At 34.2% G+C, this 20,064-nt stretch overlaps 1 protein-coding gene across 1 annotated transcript; it reads right to left on the bottom strand.

Moving 5' to 3' along the window:
* Window positions 1–4,876: 4,876 nt before the first annotated feature.
* Window positions 4,877–6,412, bottom strand: LOC133183528 (glycine-rich protein-like). Its single transcript, XM_061318473.1, has 4 exons — window positions 6,326–6,412; window positions 5,766–6,065; window positions 5,541–5,640; window positions 4,877–4,947 (listed from the first exon to the last, which is right to left on the bottom strand). Coding segments are annotated over exons 1-3 (390 nt in total). The 5' UTR covers window positions 6,327–6,412; the 3' UTR covers window positions 4,877–4,947; window positions 5,541–5,551.
* Between the last annotated feature and the right edge of the window lie 13,652 nt (window positions 6,413–20,064).

The following is a 20,064-nucleotide window of genomic DNA, read 5'->3' as shown; positions in this document are numbered from 1 at the left end:
TCAAGTCCACAATGTAGCAATGTGAATGTGATGAGACTTTGTAACAATACCCAGAGACGCAAGCCTAGTCATGCACATCAATCATACAATATGCCTATTATACACGATATTTATTTTGATTCCCTACTGCCTTATGTAAATAAACAGTTAGGTCTCCATCACATTCGCATCCAACTTTACTCTGTCCCTGTGAAAGTTTTAAATAGTCTATTTGAAAAAGTCAAGGAAAGCCCATATTTATATTCGTTCGGCAACAGACTACAGGCTCGTATCTGTAATTATAGATATTGCAAATCATAGGCTTTTTGAACAACCATGTTTTGTGGAAGAAAATACTCAAACAACCTACTTGTTCTTTGAACTTCATAGATTGTATTTGCTGACAAAGTCATCGTATCGACCATAGAACTTGCAAAATTTTGACTTCAAACACACACACGAAACAGTTTTTTTTTTTTTTTTATTTCGGGGGAAGTTGTTGTTTTTCTTTTGTTTTTGCGTATCAAAAATATTCCGAGTTCGATTTTTATTTGAGCTGATGTGGACCCCCAACCCACCCCTTTAAAAAAAAAATCTGGATCCATGCGTGCTTTTTACATGACATTTAGGAAAAAAGTGTTAAGTTTGAAATTTCGACATAGCGAGAATTTAGGGTTTTTGGCCGTTTCTTAAAAAAGAACGTATCAAAATTCTTAAGAGATAAAGCAAATGTAGTTAGTATTCTTAAGAAAATATGAAAAAAAATATAGCCATGAAAATATTTCGTATTTGTGTTAAATCTAAAGTCCATTTAGAAAAAGAATGTATTCTTAGAGAGCTTAATGATTAAGAAGATAATTGTCGTTCTGTTGAAGTGATCATTTCTGGAATATCTGAAATACTATTTGATATTTTATAATAAATTAAATTATTTATTTAAAATCCTTTATTTGTTTGTTAATGCTGGGATTAACGGTTGCAAGTATAACCTTTCGTTAGGTAATATTTTGTCTGACATGTTTCATACCATTTGTAACGCTACTGCTTTTATACTAAATTTGACTACGGAGTACTCCGTCTCTCTGATTAATACATAGGGCTCACAGCTGTTGTGACCGATCCACAGGGGATGCTTACTTTTTAAAGGCACATGATCCCACCTCTGGAGTTTGCAGGGGTCCATTCTTATTTGGTCAAGAGGATGTTAGTTTCTTAATGGCTTGTAAGCAGGTAAATTAAACACTTTAATACGAATCATTATACTTTATTTTTACCAGTCCTTGGGTAATGACAATGTGTACTGGTAATGCATTGTAATAATTACATTTTTGAAAAAAATTGGTTGTAATGTGAAATGGATTTATCATTCAATTAAAAATAATCGTAATTTAATGCATTACTTTAGAAAAAATGCCAGTTATAAATATTACTTTTCAATTAATTTTGAATTACATTTTATACATTAATATATATTTTTTCTATTAACGAGTCCGATACAAATGAAGGTAACTGACAGCTGACTTTTGATAATTAATACAACTGTTCTTGCGAATAAAATCTTCTCTAACCTATTCTTTTCTTAAATGTTTATTCAGTGGTGCCTAATAGATATTATACCTTAAATGATTGTTTTGATAGAAAAATTCCTGACAAGACAGTGATATAATCAATTGTCAAGTCAAAGAAAAATACTTCTACAATTCATCGAGTGTCAAAGATAGCTCCAAACAAGTGAAAACAGTACACCGCATGGAACTCAGATCATTTTTCAGTGACGTTAAAACTTTTTTATAATATAAAATATTATTATAAAGTTGAAATGGACTCAGTGAGTAAAATACTAGATCATTATGATCTACTAGAAACATTTTGGTCCAATTAATGTAAATATTGTCAATGATTTCTCGTAGCTTGAGAGTCATCACTAATTTCAAACCCCATATCTAGGTAATTATGCCGTTGATTATGTTAAAACGATATCTTCATTAAATATCTTGACAAATTATTACAAGTTCTAATGTATTTATCTATCAATACATATATGTTTAACATCTAAATTATTTCATGTAAAAGAGTTATTAAATTGTTTTAATATTTTTTTTATTTTGAAGACTAAATAAGACTATAAAATTGAAGGTCTTTCCATCTACTTCCTTTGCCATTTGTAGATAGGCAAATTACCTGAACTATGATGAGAAAATGGACCCAACATACACGATACCTCAATCTGATTTTATTTTATAAATTGTATGATTTCACGTTTACAGTATAATGTGTAATGTATTAATTACTTTAACAAAGTACATGTAATTGTTATTTTATCAACTACTTTTTTTAATGAACGTATTGGTAATGGTAATTGGAAAAATAATTTCTCACTTTCAACATGTGTGCAGATATGGATTCGAATTAATATTTTTTTTATTTGGAAAACATAAATGCTGCATTTGATCACATGGAATATTTAATGTCTTTAATTTGTAACGCACATTAAAATTAAGAACAGCAAAATATAAATAGTCTTACCGCGAAAGATAAGTAGTCATTGAGGTCCACAATGTTCATACAAAATGTATCAGTATTGAACAATGTCCCCCCCCCCAAAACAAAAGCTATTGTGAGGGAAAGATAATGGGTTTCTATTAGTTCAAAGACATTTAAGTATACAACTGTAATCTGTTGATACTCGAAATATATTCAGTCACATGTAGTATTAATCTGATTTATAATTTATAAGTTAAAATGAAATATATGGAGATAACGAACAGTATTCAAGCTCAAAAGTCCATTAAAGAATACAAAATAGGAGCAGAGCAAACAAGGACCTCTAAACATCAGAGGCGGGATCAGGTGCCATGGAGGAGTGAGCATCCCCTGCCGACCGGTCACACCCGCCGTGTGCTCCTTTTCATGATCGGGAAATAACGGAAAAATCCGTCGACAATTCAGTGTGTAAATAATGGCCTAACAATTAGTATGAAAAACGTCAGTCAGCATTTGACTCAATGATGAATTGTATTTGCTGACAAGGTCATTGTATCGACCATAGAACTTACGAAATGATGACTTTAAACGAGACAGCTGATATTCTTGTTTTATCAACTTGTTTGTCAATAATTTACCTCGTTTAAAAGCGAGAATTCGATTTTCGTACAGTAGGTAGCTATAACAGGCAGACTGCACTATAGCTCGTATACATGTGTATACATATATACATGTAAATAACAGTCTATTGTTTCTTCGCAAGAAAAAAAAAACAACAATCCAAATAGAATGCAAGTACAGTAAGTCCAAACAGAAGTTAATCAAACATCAAACTTATGTATAAATGCTAATATGCCTGCGAAAAAATATAATATATAAATAAAATATATTTCATTTTTATTATTTAGAATATTTGAAAAAAAAATATGTAACTAAATGTACAAATATGTAACTAAATGTACAATTGCACAATTTTGGAAAACCTGGATTTTTACGCAGTGATTTTTTTTTATAATAATTTATTTGTTACATGATCACTTTGTTCTTTTATATATTTAGATAGTATTATATCAATTACCAAAAAAAAAAATAATCTAAACTATTGGTTAATAGTACAAATTGTGATAAGCCTTTGTGCAGGTATACTTACATTTTTATAGATAACACAAATCAGTTAAATTACTGTAAACCAAGTATTATTCGCGTCATCTTTTATTCGCGATTTGTCAGTTTGAAATCAATCCGCGACGATAAATTTTCGCGACTAAGGAAACATTCTCTACAAATACAGAGCAAAATAAATGGTTTGCGACTATTAATATTCGCGAGTTAAAATAGGTCGCGAAACTCGCGAATATTTCTCGCACGCGAATAGAAGTTGGTCTACAGTACTTATTTTGGTTTGTTTGTAAGAAATAGATCAACAATATATTTAGACAGACAAATAAATCAATAAATGCTGAACTGGAATAAAGCGACTGCTACTAGACAATACGGTAATCAAAAGGGCAAATTAACTAAAGGACATATGCAACGTACCATACCTATTGAAAATTTTTAAAGATACAAATGTATTCTTAATTTAAGATTATAGTGTCATCAGATGTTCGTTCACAAAAAAATCAGCATGCATTTTTGAAAAGATATCAATTGATGAAAATTTTGTATAATTCAAAGAAATACAAAATATATACTTTAGATGTTTTGTTTATCCAAACTTGTTTTAGAAGACGTTTACAACACATAATATAGACTTTAAAATGTAGCACATAGCTCCTTTAAGTATTGGAAAAAAGACAATAAAGTTCAAACTACGTTGAGCATGTCTTTAAAGAACTTAATTTATTGTGAAGAATTTGTAGTAAAAATATGAATATCTGATTTTTTTTAATATTTTCAAAATTATTTTTGATGCCATAGTGCATGTAATATTATAGTTTATATTAGAACATCTGATACGAATGGGCTACTCATTCGCATAAATTAAGATTTTTAATTTCAAGTTTTAATTGTAAATTAATTCAAATTTAGAAATAGTTTTTTTTTCAGAATCTACTAATCGATAACAAAAATAAACAACCAAAAAGCATACAGAATATGGACAGTATCTTGCATTGTGTCTGAAGGTTTAAACAGATTTGAATATTCATAATTTTCATTTCTTTCAAGTTATGATTTTGTTTCAATGCAGACGAGGAATTAACGTTCAGATCTATATGTAAACAATGCAACTATTATTGCTACTTCAGTGCTAGAAATACATTTTGCGAAAATTTTACATTCAAGGTTTCTAGTTTCTTTTGAAACATCTATCGTTGAAGAACATGTGCAAGTAGAACAACTTACAAAAATTTATCATGGTAACAAGATATAGGTATAAAACAAAATTTTGACTTAGAACAGAATGACACACTGAATTGCAATTGTTTATTTCATTAATGTGTAACAGGCAGTCAATAAAATAAAGTCCCTCTCCTATTGTGTCTGAAAAATAAAAGGAACAGCACGTTATTCAACTTAAAAAAAGATGCATGATTCTCTTATCAAAATAACATATATTAAATTTACATTTTAATGCTGGGGAGTTAAACCCCTATAGCTTTTTGGTATTTTGATACCATACTTTGAAGTTAATACCATCATTGATAAGATTTGCAATATTTGCGTCTATCCAAGAATGAGACCAGTGAAATTAAAAGCAAAATTGTATAAAAATTTCCTCTTTAAAACTATGCACTGCATAAAGTATATGAATTCATTGTTTTTCATACAAATTGATAGGTCCTTTTCGCACGGAAATTATCTACGGATTGCTTCCGTCTAACCGATCAAGACAGGGAGCACACGGGTGGTTTGACCAGTCGGCAGCGGATGCTTACTCCTCCATGGCACCTGATCCCATCTCTGTTTTCAGAGGTCCATGTTGACTTTGATCATAATTTATATTGTTTTTAAAGAATAGGCTTTTGAGAATGATCACTGTTCGTTATCTTCCAATTTAACTTTGATGAATTCATATTGACATTCAGATAACTGAAACATTCAAGGCAGAAGAGAATTAATTTAGCTTTACAAACCTCCGATCTATTTATTTAGAGCCGATGCTATCATAAAAAGCATCGTTGCTAGAGGTCAAGGAAGCGATCAACAACGGGGCAAAAATAGCCAGCAGAACGACTAAAAGAGAAAAAATATTTTTTTCAAGTTTTTGTTAACTGGTATATATATTAATGGTCTGTACATGAAAATTCAAAAAGTCATCTAACAGATTTATTTTTGTCGGTGCAAAGTTTAATACATACAGATTATGATGATTGGAATAATAGATCCTGTATTTGATCCAACACCAAGTCCTCCGCCATATCCACCTCCTCCATATCCTCCAAACAGGTTCCCGGAATTAGATCCTCCAGTATTTCCAAATCCTTGTACTCCATAGGTAACAACTGGTTGCTGCTGTAACTGGTAATAAACTGGTCTCTGAACAGCGAATTGTTGATAACCAAAACCATGTCCATGTCCTACGCCACCGCCCCCATACCCTCCGGCGGAAACACAAGCAACAACTCCAAGTAGAACGGATACAACAAGTGAAGCCTTCACTGTATAATATCAATATATTTCTAATTACAAATCAAAACTTAATTACGAGGTTTTGGACAATAATTTCGTCATTATAAATATCAACAGAGTTCCTTTCAGAAATAAAGATAAAGTGGCCTTAAATTAACAGTGGAATAATCTTCCATACACAACTGAACTAATATTCCAACGGATAGGTACCATAGAGGGTAGTCAACTGAGAAAAAAAGGTAAACTTTTTTTTTCTATTTTGCAAAGATATATGATTTTAATGCCTTACTTTTATCGTCTACTGTTTGGTAGGGCAAAGCTCTCTCTGGTTGAACGATCCACCCGTCAGTTTATAAAGCCTTTAACACTCCTATCCCTTACAGGAGAGGCAATAAACCAATTGAACCTGTTTTCTTCTCATTGCACTCTCACAGATAGTTGAATACTCCAATCATTGGTATTGCTGATCAGCCAATTATTGTTAAACATCAAGTCACTTTAATTAGGCTTGTACTTGTAAGGTCTGATTTCCCATTCGTTGCTACTGGGTATGTTAATTTTGGCTAACAATCATCACTCCGTTCCTTACTTATTATTATTCAATTATTTTTTTTCTCATCGATAATTTATGTACCTGCTAAATTGAGGAACTTTTCCCTTCTTAATACCTCTTAACAAGTTTAGTTCACATTATCAATGCAAAAGTAATGTATAGACATATGTCTGTGATCCAGAATTTTTTCATAATAGGGGATGAGTAAGGACAGAATCTTTATGAAATGCGTTTATTTATGTATATCTTAGATTACGAACCAGGGGTTTTATTTCATTGGGTTATCAATCACATATAGGAGATTATAAAGAAACTGGACCATGTTTTGTTGGTTTACAAGGGTAAAGGATATCTGTTATCTTTTAATATAATTTATTTCTTTTTGTCTCCGAAACCTTTTGAAGTAATAACTATTATTTGCGATTTGCAAACTTGATGAATTATCAAAATAAAACCTTATGTCTTATTTCATTATTAAATACTCATCTAACTGTACAGAGATTGATTTTTATAACAAAATTTCCCAACAAATTAAATTCTACTTTTGAATTGAAGACAGTAATTTCAAGGGATTTTTCTGACTACCGTTCAGTTGTTGCCTTCCAAAACATTCTATTGCTAACAGGATGCAGTCTAGTGATGTCAGGTGATAAGGAAATTCTCATAAGAAAAAAGAAGCCGGTTTGTATTACTTCCTTAAATATATTTTAAACATTAAATATCATATCAAATAATGATAAGAGACAGGACTAGCATAATGTTATATACTGAGCGAAAAAGAAGGTCTTCATTCCTATAAAAATTCTTTCATTTCAATTTTTTTTTATTTTTGTTCATGGATTTCTCTGTAAAAATTACAGAGTTTAATTTCATTGCTTTTGCTAAACCTCATCTCTGTAAACTTATACATGTCATGTAAAGTTATTTGCAATTTAAGAATATGTTCGATAAAATCAACTACTATAGCTTTTACACAGAATTCTTTGATAACTACGAAAATTTAACCAAAGAGACAATTGAAAATGACATATTGTTCTTTCTTTCGTGAAATATTTACTTGCTCAATATTGCAATCAATAAATTAAATTGAATATGCATGGGTTATAAATTAAACAATTAGCAATATGGGATTTACTTGCATGATAATAAATTTCTTATGCTAACCTATTTTCAATGTCTTTTGTTTAAATATTTATGTAAACCATGTTTCACTCACAACACCAATACATGCAAAAACTAGAGGTTCTGTGAGCAATGAGCTCACTAAATGATACTCCCGACTCACATATGGTTATAATGGCAAAGTCCATGTTTTGCTCTGGGAGACCCGAAATAAGTGTCGTATCAAAAAGTAAAATAGGAGGTGCACAATGGCATTATGTAATAAAGAATCTGTGAAAGTATTATTAAATTTTATTCTGTGGTATAGGAAGAATTGCGGATAAGAGATGGGTACCCTTCAATATTATAGAAAGAATAACCGTGTCCATGTTTTGCTCTGGCAAACCCAAAATATGTGTCCGATCAAAAAGTAAAATAGGAGGTGCACAATGGCACTATGTAACATAGATTCTGTGAAAGTCTCATTAAATGTCATTCAGTGGTTAAAGAGGAGTTGCGGATAAGAGATTGGTACCCCAAAGCGTAACAGACGGACGGACGGACGGACATCCCGATCACTATATACCCTCCCACTTTTCAAGCGGGGGGGGGGGGTATACTAAAATCATTTACACTGCTTTATTGCACGATTCTCTTCGTATTCTAAGATCGCTGCAATATTGCACAATTTTTACCCATCTAAAAGTAAAAGTCAAGGTATTTGCGTGTTAAAATTTGTATGTTATAAAAATAAGTCTATCGTTTTGCTATTTCTGCAATTTTTTTCATGAAAATAATATTAGACTCTTTTATTTGATAATATGTAACAGAAAATATTTATTGCTTGTCATTCCGATTTTTAATATCTACCACAGAAACAAACTTCTATATTTATTTATGTTTTTGAAATTCAGGTGCATATATAAGATATGTTTATGCAGTAAATTCAGATCAGTAAAAAAACGATAGGAGTGAATGCATTAGATCAGAGAATTTTCAGGTGCATTCATTATTGCTTCATCGAAACACGAAGTGACATTCTTCTTTTCTCCGACAAGAATACTACAGTCAAACTTCGTTATCCCGAACTCGATGGGACCGAGAAAAAAACTTACCTATTGAGGGTAAAATACTTAAAGAAAAAAGTCTTTTGAATTATCCATTCTATTCGAGATATCCGTGTTCAAAATACCGATACTTTGATGAGAAGCAAAAATAAATAAATAAATAAATAAATAAATAAATAAATAAATAAATAAATAAATAAATAAATAAAACACATCAAATAGCTCGAATTTTTAATATCCGTAGGCATAAATACTTAAAAACTCCTAGGAACTTTAAGAAAATTTGAAATCAGAAAATTTAACCAAATTCAATAACATCAAATCGAACGACTTTTCAACACTTTATACAACCACTCCTCAAGATAAATTAAAATCCAAGCTTTTTGACATCATTGCTTTAAAAATGGAAAAAGAAAAAAAATGGAACTCGTTAATATACTTACCTTATCATTGGTCATTTGCAAAATTATTTTGCTAAAAACATTCTCATTGTAAACACAAGTACTCCGAAGTTGCTTGAGTTTCTGATTGACAATATCTTTGTAGTTTTTGGAGATCAGGTCTTCCAAAAATCTGTTGGAATTCCCATGGGTAGGAATTGCGCCCCGTTATTAGCAGACCTATTGTTGTATTCATATGAAGTAGAATTTATTCAAAAACTTCTACAAGAGAAGAAGAAAACACTTGCTGTGGCCTTCAACTCGACATTTAGATATATCAACGACGTATTATCAATTAACAATAGTTACTTCTATTCATATGTCGACACGATATATCCCAGTTAACTTGAAATAAAGGATACAACAGAGTCTGGCACATCTGTTTCATATTTGGATATTTTACTAGAAAAAGACATATATGGTAACATAAAAACAAAGCTTTATGATAAACGTGATGACTTCAATTTTTTAATCGTCAACTTCCCTTACTTATGAAGAAATATACCCTTATCACCTGCATATGGGGTTTTTGTCTCCCAGTTGATTCAATATGCAAGAGCATGTTCTAAGTATGTAGAATTTCTAAAACGAGGAAAGCTACTGACAAATAAGTTGAAACAGAGATATCAACTGTCTCGTTTTAAGTCATCATATTGCAAGTTTTATGGTCGATACAATGACCTCGTCAGCAAATACAAGCTATCATTAAGTCAAATGCTGACTGACATTTTTCTTACTAATTGTTAGGCCATTATTTATGCACTGAAATACCTACAGATTTTCCCGTTTTTCCCGATCATGACAGGAGCACACGGTGGGTGTGACCGGTCGGCAGGGGATGCTCTCTCCCCCATGGCACCTGATCCCATGCACCTCTGATGATTTGGAGGTCCATGTTTGCTCTGCTTCCGATTTATATTCTTTTAATGGACTTTGAGCTTGAATACCTTCGTTATCTCCATATTTCATGCTGATATTTTGTGCTCTGCGATCAAAGCATAAAGTATCTAATACATTCCCAATTAAACAAGGTAGGTGTCCCAAATTTGATTATGAAGAAGCCTAAATGAAGTGATAATTGGTGGACAGTTAGAGGTCGACTGCGTTTGGTTATCGGGCTATGTTAAAACCATGTAATTCTTTAATATTAAAGATATGTAAGAAATACCCTGTATAAAAGATCAGGATAATTTTTAAAAAGTTTACTCGCAAAGTAATGAAAATGAATCATTTAAACTAATGATCCGCTCTTTTTCACAAAGTTAAGATTTTATGGATTCAAAGTTTTCTTCCCACGATCTTATCTACTAACTTATTTTGTTTGTTTGTTGTTTAACGTATAAAACATTGGGACGGAGAACAAGGAATTAAGAGAGAATGTCACGAATCATCAAGCTTACTCAGTGTAATTGATGGAAACTATAAAATTGAAAAATTTCGGGATTTTTGCATTAATAAACTTCTTTAACAGTTTTATCATTTCTGGTAAAATTTTATAATAATTTGCCAAATCGTTTCCGTGGTAACCATATACCAAAGTAAGTAAAATACACGCTTTAGAAAAATTCAGATTCTGTCAATTTGCAGTACTTTTGCATAGTACAACAAATAAAAAATCAATAAATATTAATGAAACTGATTAAAACTATTTTTTAAAAAACTAATATTTTTATATTTTGTCTGCATGTGAACAAAAACTTTTAAATTTCTATTAGTTTTTCTACATGCACTTAGCCTATTTTTGACCCTGTTTCGGTGACTGAATTCTCAAATCTACAACAAGAAAATAAATATCTGATGATATTCTCAAAAAGGTGAACATTATTGCATTTATCACCATATTGTGATAAATGCCTTTAATTCCAGTGCAGACGCGATAACTCTTGTATCCTTATTCCCGGCAAAACATTCGTGAGACCATGAATTTTATATACATTGAGTAAATAAAATCAAGCCCCCCAGCGATACTGATTTAGAAAATTCTAGAAGGAGAGCAGAGAAAGAGCCTGACATCTTTAAAAAATTTCATCAATTTCATCGAGTCCTATCCGCTGCCATCAGTTAAATTACAAGTCATAATGCCTCCCAAAGCTAGGAAGAGAGGGCGTATGGACAGTCAAGCAAACCCAGCCAAAAGAAAAAGAAGACCTAGCCGGCGTTTAATCGAGGCACAACACTCGGATAAACCCCAAGCGTCAGACAAGCCAGAGACGCAGCAAGCAGTGGCACATGAGGCAGCACCTTTATTGGCAAGTGAAAGCGCCAGTGACCAGATCGGACAGGGTCCGTCACAGCAAGACACGGGTGCAGGTATAAACATTGATTTCAACCAAAATTCTCGGAGTGAGAAGCTTGGATACAAATCAGTCGGGCTCGGGTTTTAATTCGGTAACTCAATGTATTGGGGGTCTCTCGATGGGGGAACAGGTGCAAGTTACTAGTAGTCGCCCATCCGCTGAAATTAGTATTTGTGACCCCATAGGCAGTCATGTGCCCGTAGCCATCCGGGAAAAAATATGGGCAGGTTCTTATATAGATCTGGCATTATTGTTAAAACAGGCCCACGACCTTAGGACTGACCCTAACATCACAGGGGAGCTTGTGATTAAAAATGGCCAACTAGTTGTTGAAAAACAACACTTGAAGTCGATAAATAATATACACATTTGGACAACTGCATTTATTATTTACATGTCAATATACCTCGAGAGGTTTCCAGGGAAAGCCCAAGAAATGATTAAGTACATGCACAGTATTCGATTGGCTGCCAGTAGACGGGTCATTTGGGTTGGTCCAAGTATGACGAACAATTCCGCTTAAAAAAAGAGAGGCATCCTACTTCATCATGGGGGGAAGTTGATTTCGAATTGTGGGTAATGTTGATATCCCCGGGGCAGTACGAACAATCTGCTTCACAAACTTCTCATAGGGACATACTTTCAGGAAATGTTGGGGGTAGTTCCTTTCGTGCACGGACACAAACAACTTATCTCGGAACAACTACTTAGGGTGGTGGGTCCGGATTCAAACAAAGCTATAACATTAATAAACCACAGTCATCAAGGTCGGTCGGCAACTGCTTTGCCTTTAATAGAGGCTCATGCTCCTTTAATCCCTGCAAGTTTAGACACAGATGTGCGAACTGTGGGGGACCTCATCCCCAGATCAACTGCCCATCCGGTCAGAAATAATGCTGATATGACTCTATATGACCTTGCTGCCACACCCATTAAATACAACCAACTTTGTAACGAATTAGAATTATATCCTTTCAATTCAGAAAAACTTCAACTGTTAAATGGTTTTAAATTTGGTTTTCCGCTACACTATGCTGGCCCAAGAACTTACAGGGAAGCAAAAAATCTTGAATCTGCCAGAGACGCCCCTCAAATTGTCGAGCAAAAGCTTGCTAAAGAAGTCACCTTGGGTAGAATGGCTGGTGCTTTTCACGATATTCCTTTCCCCACGCTTCGCGTATCACCAGTAGGCCTTGTGCCCAAGAAAGATGGGGATGTCCGTTTAATTCACCACTTGTCCTACCCAGACTTTGATTCAGTTAATTATTTTATCGACCCGGACATTTGTACAGTCAAGTATAGCAATATAGATGAAGCAGTATTGATGATACAGAAATTGGGACAGGGTGCCCTCCTGGCCAAAACTGACCTGAAGAGTGCATTCCGCTTGTTGCCTATTTACCCAGGGGACTTTGACCTTTTAGGTATCAAGTGCAATGAAAAATACTATTTTGACAAATGTTTGCCGTTTGGTTCCAAGCTTTCTTGTGCCTTATTTAATCAGTTTAGTAAATTCTTGCATTGGCTCATATGTAAAAATCAAACAATCAAAACCTCATGCATTACCTAGATGATTTTTTATTTGCAGGAAAAGCAGGTGACTCTATTTGTAAACATACGCTTGATATCTTTCATCAGGTCTGTGCTGAACTTGGGGTCCCTATAGCCAACGAGAAGACGGTAGAGCCCACAACATGCTTGACATTTTTAGGAATAGAATTTGATACTTTGTCTATGCTTATGCGTTTACCACAAGATAAATTGACTGAGCTACGCACTAGAATTCAAGACAGCTTAAGGACCAAAAAGATTACTTTACCAGACTTGCAGTCTATAATAGGGTTATTGAATTTCGCCTGTCAGGTAGTTGCAGCAGGTAGAGCTTTTATTTGGAGACTCATCGATGCTACAATAGGTGTAAGGAAGGCAAAACACAAAATAAGAGTAACATCTTCTATGAAATTAGACTTAGTTATGTGGCTTGATTTCCTTAATCATTATAATGGAGTGACCCTCTTTCCTGAGAGACTCTGGGTCTCCAATGATACTCTCCAGTTATTCACAGATAGTGCTGGGGGTATGTCGGGGGGATTTGGAATATTTTTTCATAATAAGTGGGCTTTTGGTAGATGGCCTCAGCATTGGTCAGAAACAGGTAGGCTGCGTGACATGACATTTCTCGAGTTGTTTCCCGTAGTAGCGGCCATATTAGTGTGGGGTCCTCAGTTGGCTAATAAAAAGATATTATTTCATATTGACAATCAGGCAGTTGTACACATAGTCAACAAACAAACTTCTAAATCTGAAGACGTTATGAAACTGGTTAGGAAACTTGTGCTTAATACCCTTCATTTTAACATAAGGTTTAAGGCAGAGTACATAGATACCAAATCAAATGCAATTGCGGATTCTATTTCTCGTTGCCAGTGGCGTCGTTTTCGGGCTTTGGCTCCACAAGCAGACCCAGCACCAATCCAATTGCCCCTAGAAATCTGGGAGATTTGACACTGGAAACCAATAAACTGTTAAAGGCCTCTATGGCTGAGAATACTTGGCACACATATAAGGCAGCTTTCCAAAGTTTCAATCATTTCAGGTATTTGTTTGGTTTTCCGACTACTTGGCCAGCTCCTTTAGATCATGTAGTTCATTATATAGCATATATGTCAGTGGAGGGTAAATCCCCTGGATCTATTAAAACATATATATCGGGCTTGTCATATATGTACAAAATTCATGGTCTTGCAGACGTTACCAAATCTTTCATTGTTTCAAAGTTATTAGAAGGGGCTGCAAGGCTGACACCAAAACAAGATACACGAGCCCCTATAACTCTAGAAATGCTTGTATCACTTCTCCAGGCTTTGGAGAAGGTCTGTTCTTCTAGTTATGAAGTTCACCTTTTTAAGGCTGCTTTTTTGGTTTTTTAAGAGGAGGCGAATTGGCCTGTAAATCGCTGAGAGGGCAGGACTCAAGACCTTTGCAACAAAACGACATTGACATCATTCAAGTTAATGGACACAAGCAGGTTAAGCTGACTATAAGACAATCAAAAACAGACCAATTAGGTAACAAGGCCACCTTGTTTTTGTTTAGTACAGGAGGACCAGCTTGTCCTGTTTCTACCGTAAGTAATTTTTGAGGGGTTCGAACTCGAGGCGCACCAAGTGCTAATCAATTCCTGGTGCATTTCGATGGTAAGCCTTTAACATGTTACCAGTTTTCTGCCCTGTTAGCTAAAACTTTACAATTCTGCAACATCAAGAATGGGCGTTATAGGTCACACTCATTTCGCATAGGGGCAGCAACAGAGGCAGCAATGAGGGGCATACCTGACCAAATAATCAAAGAATGGGGCAGATGGAAGTCGGGGGCATACTCTTCATACATTAGATTCACATAATTTATAATATTAATTAATTTTTTTTTACTTGCTAACAAACTTCAAGTTTTGTAGGTTATAGGAGAATAGTATGGGTGGTGGGATCATCCATAGTATACTGGGCAGCCCGAAGTGCCACCAATAGACCTGGAGGAAAAAACCTCACACTTCAAGATAAGAACATCTCCATAATGTGGTTTGGTGTCAGGGGAATGAGATGGAAAGAATTTGACTCTTTTTTCGAGAATAAACTGAAGTCTACCCCTCCACCAAATTATTTGGTGGTACACCTGGGTTCCAATGACCTAGGCATATTGCCTGGAGGGGAACTAATTCAAAATATCAAATGCTCCTTCCTTCGTTGCAAGTTATTGGCTCCAAACATGTCTGTTATTTGGTCTGATATGTTACCTCGCTTATACTGGCACAATGCAAAATCTGCATCCAAAGTTGATGCTATGCGAAAAGATGTAAACCGTAAAGTTAAGCAATTTCTTAAAGCAGAAGGGGGCCGGGTCATCAGACATCCAACAATTACTTTTGCACAAAAACAGCTGTTTAGATATGATGGCACACATTTAAATGATTTAGGAAATTCAGTGTTTCTTAATAGTCTGCAAGGTGGTCTCGAATCCTTCTTGGGCAATCAGATGGACGTAAAGGTATTCCCAGATGACATAGCTTGATAGCATGAATTTCAAAGATGTCTATATTATGTGTTTATGTATATAGATATGTATATATTTGCATTTATGGACCTTAATATGTTTAATGGAAGGATGGTGGGTGAAATCATAATAGGCTCTAGGCTAATATACCACACAACACGCGAGTGGCGGGTGAACTTGTATAGACAAGTTCATTTGGCGGAGTTAAGGGATTACCACGAATGAGGATTTCTACCATATCTGGCTCAAAACTCTGGGTAATCTATCCTCAGTACTGGGGAAGATTCGAGGGTTACCTCAGCGGTACATGAGGGACCAGCTTGATCCTTGTGGTACCAAGGGCAGGCTTTGGGGGTCTACCCCTGGGGGTATTATCCCCAGGTAGTTGTTTTATACCAGGGAGACAGTATAGAGTTAGGACCCGAGTCAGAACTTGAATTCCCTGTTCGTATGTGGCAGTCACTCTTGTTGGTACCAAGAGGTCTGTTCCCACCACAGTTATTTTCCCTGTGGGGGCGCTATCGCGCCAGGTTAGTAGGGAGGTCATTTTCACGGTAAGCAGGTAGCGATTCCCTGTTTTCCGCCGGTTTACTTTCATTGATATAATGTATAAATAGATTGTGACAAACGCGTGCCACGAAATGTTAATGCTGCTTGTATTATTAATAAATTGAGTTTAATTGATTTGTAGTTAATAGTTGTGAATCTGGAATTAATTGCATTTATCACCATATTGTGATAAATGCCTTTAATTCCAGTGCAGGCGCGATAACTCTTGTATCCTTATTCCCGGCAAAACATTCGTGAGACCATGAAATTTATTACGAAAGCCGGATAGGCTCAATTTTGACAAGAATAAAAAAAAAATAACTCGTTATAACGAGATAGTTATCTCGTTATAACGAGTTGGGATCTCGTTATAACGAGATAATTATCTCGTTATAATGAGTTAGTTATCTCGTTATAACGAGTTAGTTATCTCGTTATAACGAGTTAATATTTCGTTATAACGAGATAATTATCTCGTAATAACGAGTTAGTTATCTCGTTATAACGAGTTAGTTATCTCGTTATAACGAATTAGTTATCTCGTTATAACGAGTTAGTATCTCGTTATAACGAATTAGTTTTCTCGTTATAACGAGATAATTATCTCGTTATAACGAGATAGTTTTCTCGTTATAACGAGATAATTATCTCGTTATAACGAGATAATTTTCTCGTTATAACGAGATATTTTTCTGAATAAAAATGGCTGTAGTTTTTAATGCCATTGAATTTTTAGCTAGTAATTATCAGTCAAACATAACTTGAACAATTTAATTTGCTCTGGGGTTTACTTATGATTAAATCTTGAACTATCTCGCTGGCAATAATCATATTTTGATAAGTATAGCAACTCTAAGGCGAACACATTTACACATTAATTCTGAACGCCTCCTCAAATTGTTGCATTAGGACGCGATATTTTTCTTAAAATAATATTGCCAAATATACTTGCTTCAAACTTTGGCAATTTATTTATGACAACTATTTCTGATGAATGACACTATTTCGACATGTTTTGGACGACTAAATAAATACACTTTCATATATCAATTTCTATTCCGCTAAAATTTAAAATCAGAGACAATATAAGTACAACATATCGCAGGCGTTTATGCAACATATACTAGTATATACGATTACAGTGCGATACATACAGTGTATGTTGTTTTTGAGATTCAGAAATGTTTCGAAGAAGGGGGGTGGTGAGACATCAGCAGTTAGATCATAGGCGTAGTAATAGGGGGGCTAATGTCCCCACCACCACTTTTGAAGAGGGGGTGGTCAAGGGTATTTTTGTGCTCCTTCCTCCAGATTTTTTTTTATCTGAGTAAATATCTCCCGAAAATAATGACGAATACTCGTAGTTGGAATATCAAATCTCTTTTTTTTCTATTCGCTTATCTAATATTTTACTTGGTTTAACCCCCCCCCCCCCCGAACTTTGTGACTAAGCTTATGCAGATTGTTCACGATGATGAGGAATGATGAAGCAAAAATGATATTACGTCCTTCTAAGTAATAAGACGTTAGATTTGATCTGCTGATATTGACATTTTATCTAATATTCTGTCATGATTCACCGTTTATATTTTTTGCGGGGGGGGGGGGGGATCCAAGCTGTGCAGATTCACGTAGACCTATTTGAGATTCACGTCTATTTGGCGGATCCTATGTTTACCACATGGTGACAAAACAACAAACCAGAGTTTACAACACACACAAAAAAGTTTACAGAGTTTACAAAGCCAGTTCACTTTTATAATCTTTTTAATTAGGATTGATCAACGAATAGGACTAATACTATACATGTATATTTAAGGAATCACTGTCTAGTTAGTAGAGTATGCCAGGGCATCAACAATAGTTGGAAATGTGGGATAATTTGCATAACGGGCGAAGCCCGTTATGCATAAATTATCCCACGTTTCCAACTATCGTTGATGTCCCTGGCATACTCTACTAACTAGACAGTGATTCCTTATATTTCCATTTCATTTTGAAATAAAATTGTAAATTTTGATTTTAAAAATGTAGACTAATATATTTAAATTACACGAGGCCTCACATGTCAATTTCCCGCCCACTGACGTCAAACACAAAGACAGCGGCACGAGAATTACATGCATATTAGGCCTCCTTAAGAGTCTGACACAAAGACAGCCGCACGAGAATTACAAGCATATTATGCCTTCTTAGCTACTGACCTTTCGCTTGGCAAAATTTGCATTCCGTTAGAATGATCAAGAAATCAACTCTCCTAACTTTCAAAGAGTTATCACAGAGAAAACAAATAGAAAAGGAAATATTAATTGTTAACAGGCAAGGAATTTTCAAAATATGGACGTTAAAGCCTAACAAATGGTATCATATCGACATTAGTAATTCGGAATATATAAAATAATGGGATTATTTCTATGCATTTTTTATTGCGACAAATATTACGCAAAAATTATTATAATTTTAACATAGTCAAGAAAGCTTGAACAGGCCAGTTAAATCAGCCAGAATATATCATTTTTTTTTCTGATCTCCTTGTACAAGTTGACAACATTTTGACATTATATCCATTCCATTTGAAGATGACACTAATTCTATTTTGCAATTTTAAGGTATAACACAACAACATGAGGCGGTCATAAGTTTCCGTATATTTGTCTTCGGTCTTTTCAATGAACAATACTAATCAAAAGCATAATACTGTTGTTCCATAAAATCTTTATCAGGCACACTTCAAACAAATTTGATCGACTGGCTTCTCTATAAATAATAGTACATGTATATTCTTTACTTAGATATATAAACTCTTTAGATCAATTTTTATCTCGTTATAACGATATAATTATCTCGTTATAACGATATAATTATCTCGTTATAACGAGATAACTTACTCGTTATAACGAGATAACTAACTCGTTATAACGAGATACTAACTCGTTATAACGAGATAACTAACTCGTTATAACGAGATAACTAACTCGTTATAACGAGATAACTAACTCGTTATAACGAGATAATTATCTCGTTATAACGAGATAACTAACTCGTTATAACGAGATAACTAACTCGTTATAACGAGATAATTATCTCGTTATAACGAGATAACTAACTCGTTATAACGAGATAACTAACTCGTTATAACGAGATACTAACTCGTTATAACGAGATACTAACTCGTTATAACGAGATACTAACTCGTTATAACGAGATAATTATCTCGTTATAACGAGATAACTAACTCGTTATAAGAGATACTAACTCGTTATAACGAGATACTAACTCGTTATAACGAGATACTAAGTCGTTATAACGAGATACTAACTCGTTATTACGAGATAATTATCTCGTTATAACGAATTAAATATTTTTTTTGTCTTGTCAAAAATGAGCCTATCCGGCTTTCGTATTTTATATACATTGAGTAAATAAAATCAAGCCCCCCAGCGATACTGATTTAGAAAATTCTAGAAGGAGAGCAGAGAAAGAGCCTGACATCTTTAAAAAATTTCACCCACCCACCCTTCCCCAATTATAAGAACATATACTTGCTGTTTTGTTTTGTTTTTTTGTAATTCTGTGATTTCAGTGAATGGAGTCTGTTAACAATTGAAACTCGAGAAAGTTGCACTTGGAGAACTTGTATCCGATGGACTCGGTAAAAAATGATATGGACTGTGCGTAATGGTGTACACTGTACGCAGTGGGACTGTTTGTGGAATAGCTGAAATGTCATTGATTAGCAATAATTGCTAAGGAATAACGAGTTCTGGTGCTTTAGTGACGGATGTTTTTATAGCTATGTTTATATTTACTTTGTGTTTCAATACGTATACTGTCAGTGTGTAACACACAGTTTAAGTGTTACAATCATAGTTTGCAAATGCATAATTTTTCTTTTATTTTTGGGGATTAGGGTAAAGTCAGAAAAGTCACAATCTGGGACGGGGGCGGCGGAGTTCAGGGATTACCACGAA

This window comes from Saccostrea echinata, unplaced genomic scaffold (genome assembly GCF_033153115.1).
Source record: "Saccostrea echinata isolate AGI-Se365-2 ecotype Australia unplaced genomic scaffold, CSIRO_AGI_Sech_v1 ptg000009l, whole genome shotgun sequence".
Classification (NCBI taxonomy): Eukaryota; Metazoa; Mollusca; class Bivalvia; order Ostreida; family Ostreidae; genus Saccostrea; species Saccostrea echinata.
Note: the sequence above shows the minus strand (reverse complement) of the source record. Positions and strands in the feature narration are given on the sequence as shown.

What these genes read in the sequence shown, in the direction of transcription:
- LOC133183528 (XM_061318473.1), bottom strand. An exon ending in TATTCCAATCATCATAATCT is followed by an intron (nt 5,641 to 5,765) that starts GTATGTATTAAA and finishes TTTCTCTTTTAG; the next exon opens with TCGTTCTGCTGGCTATTTTT.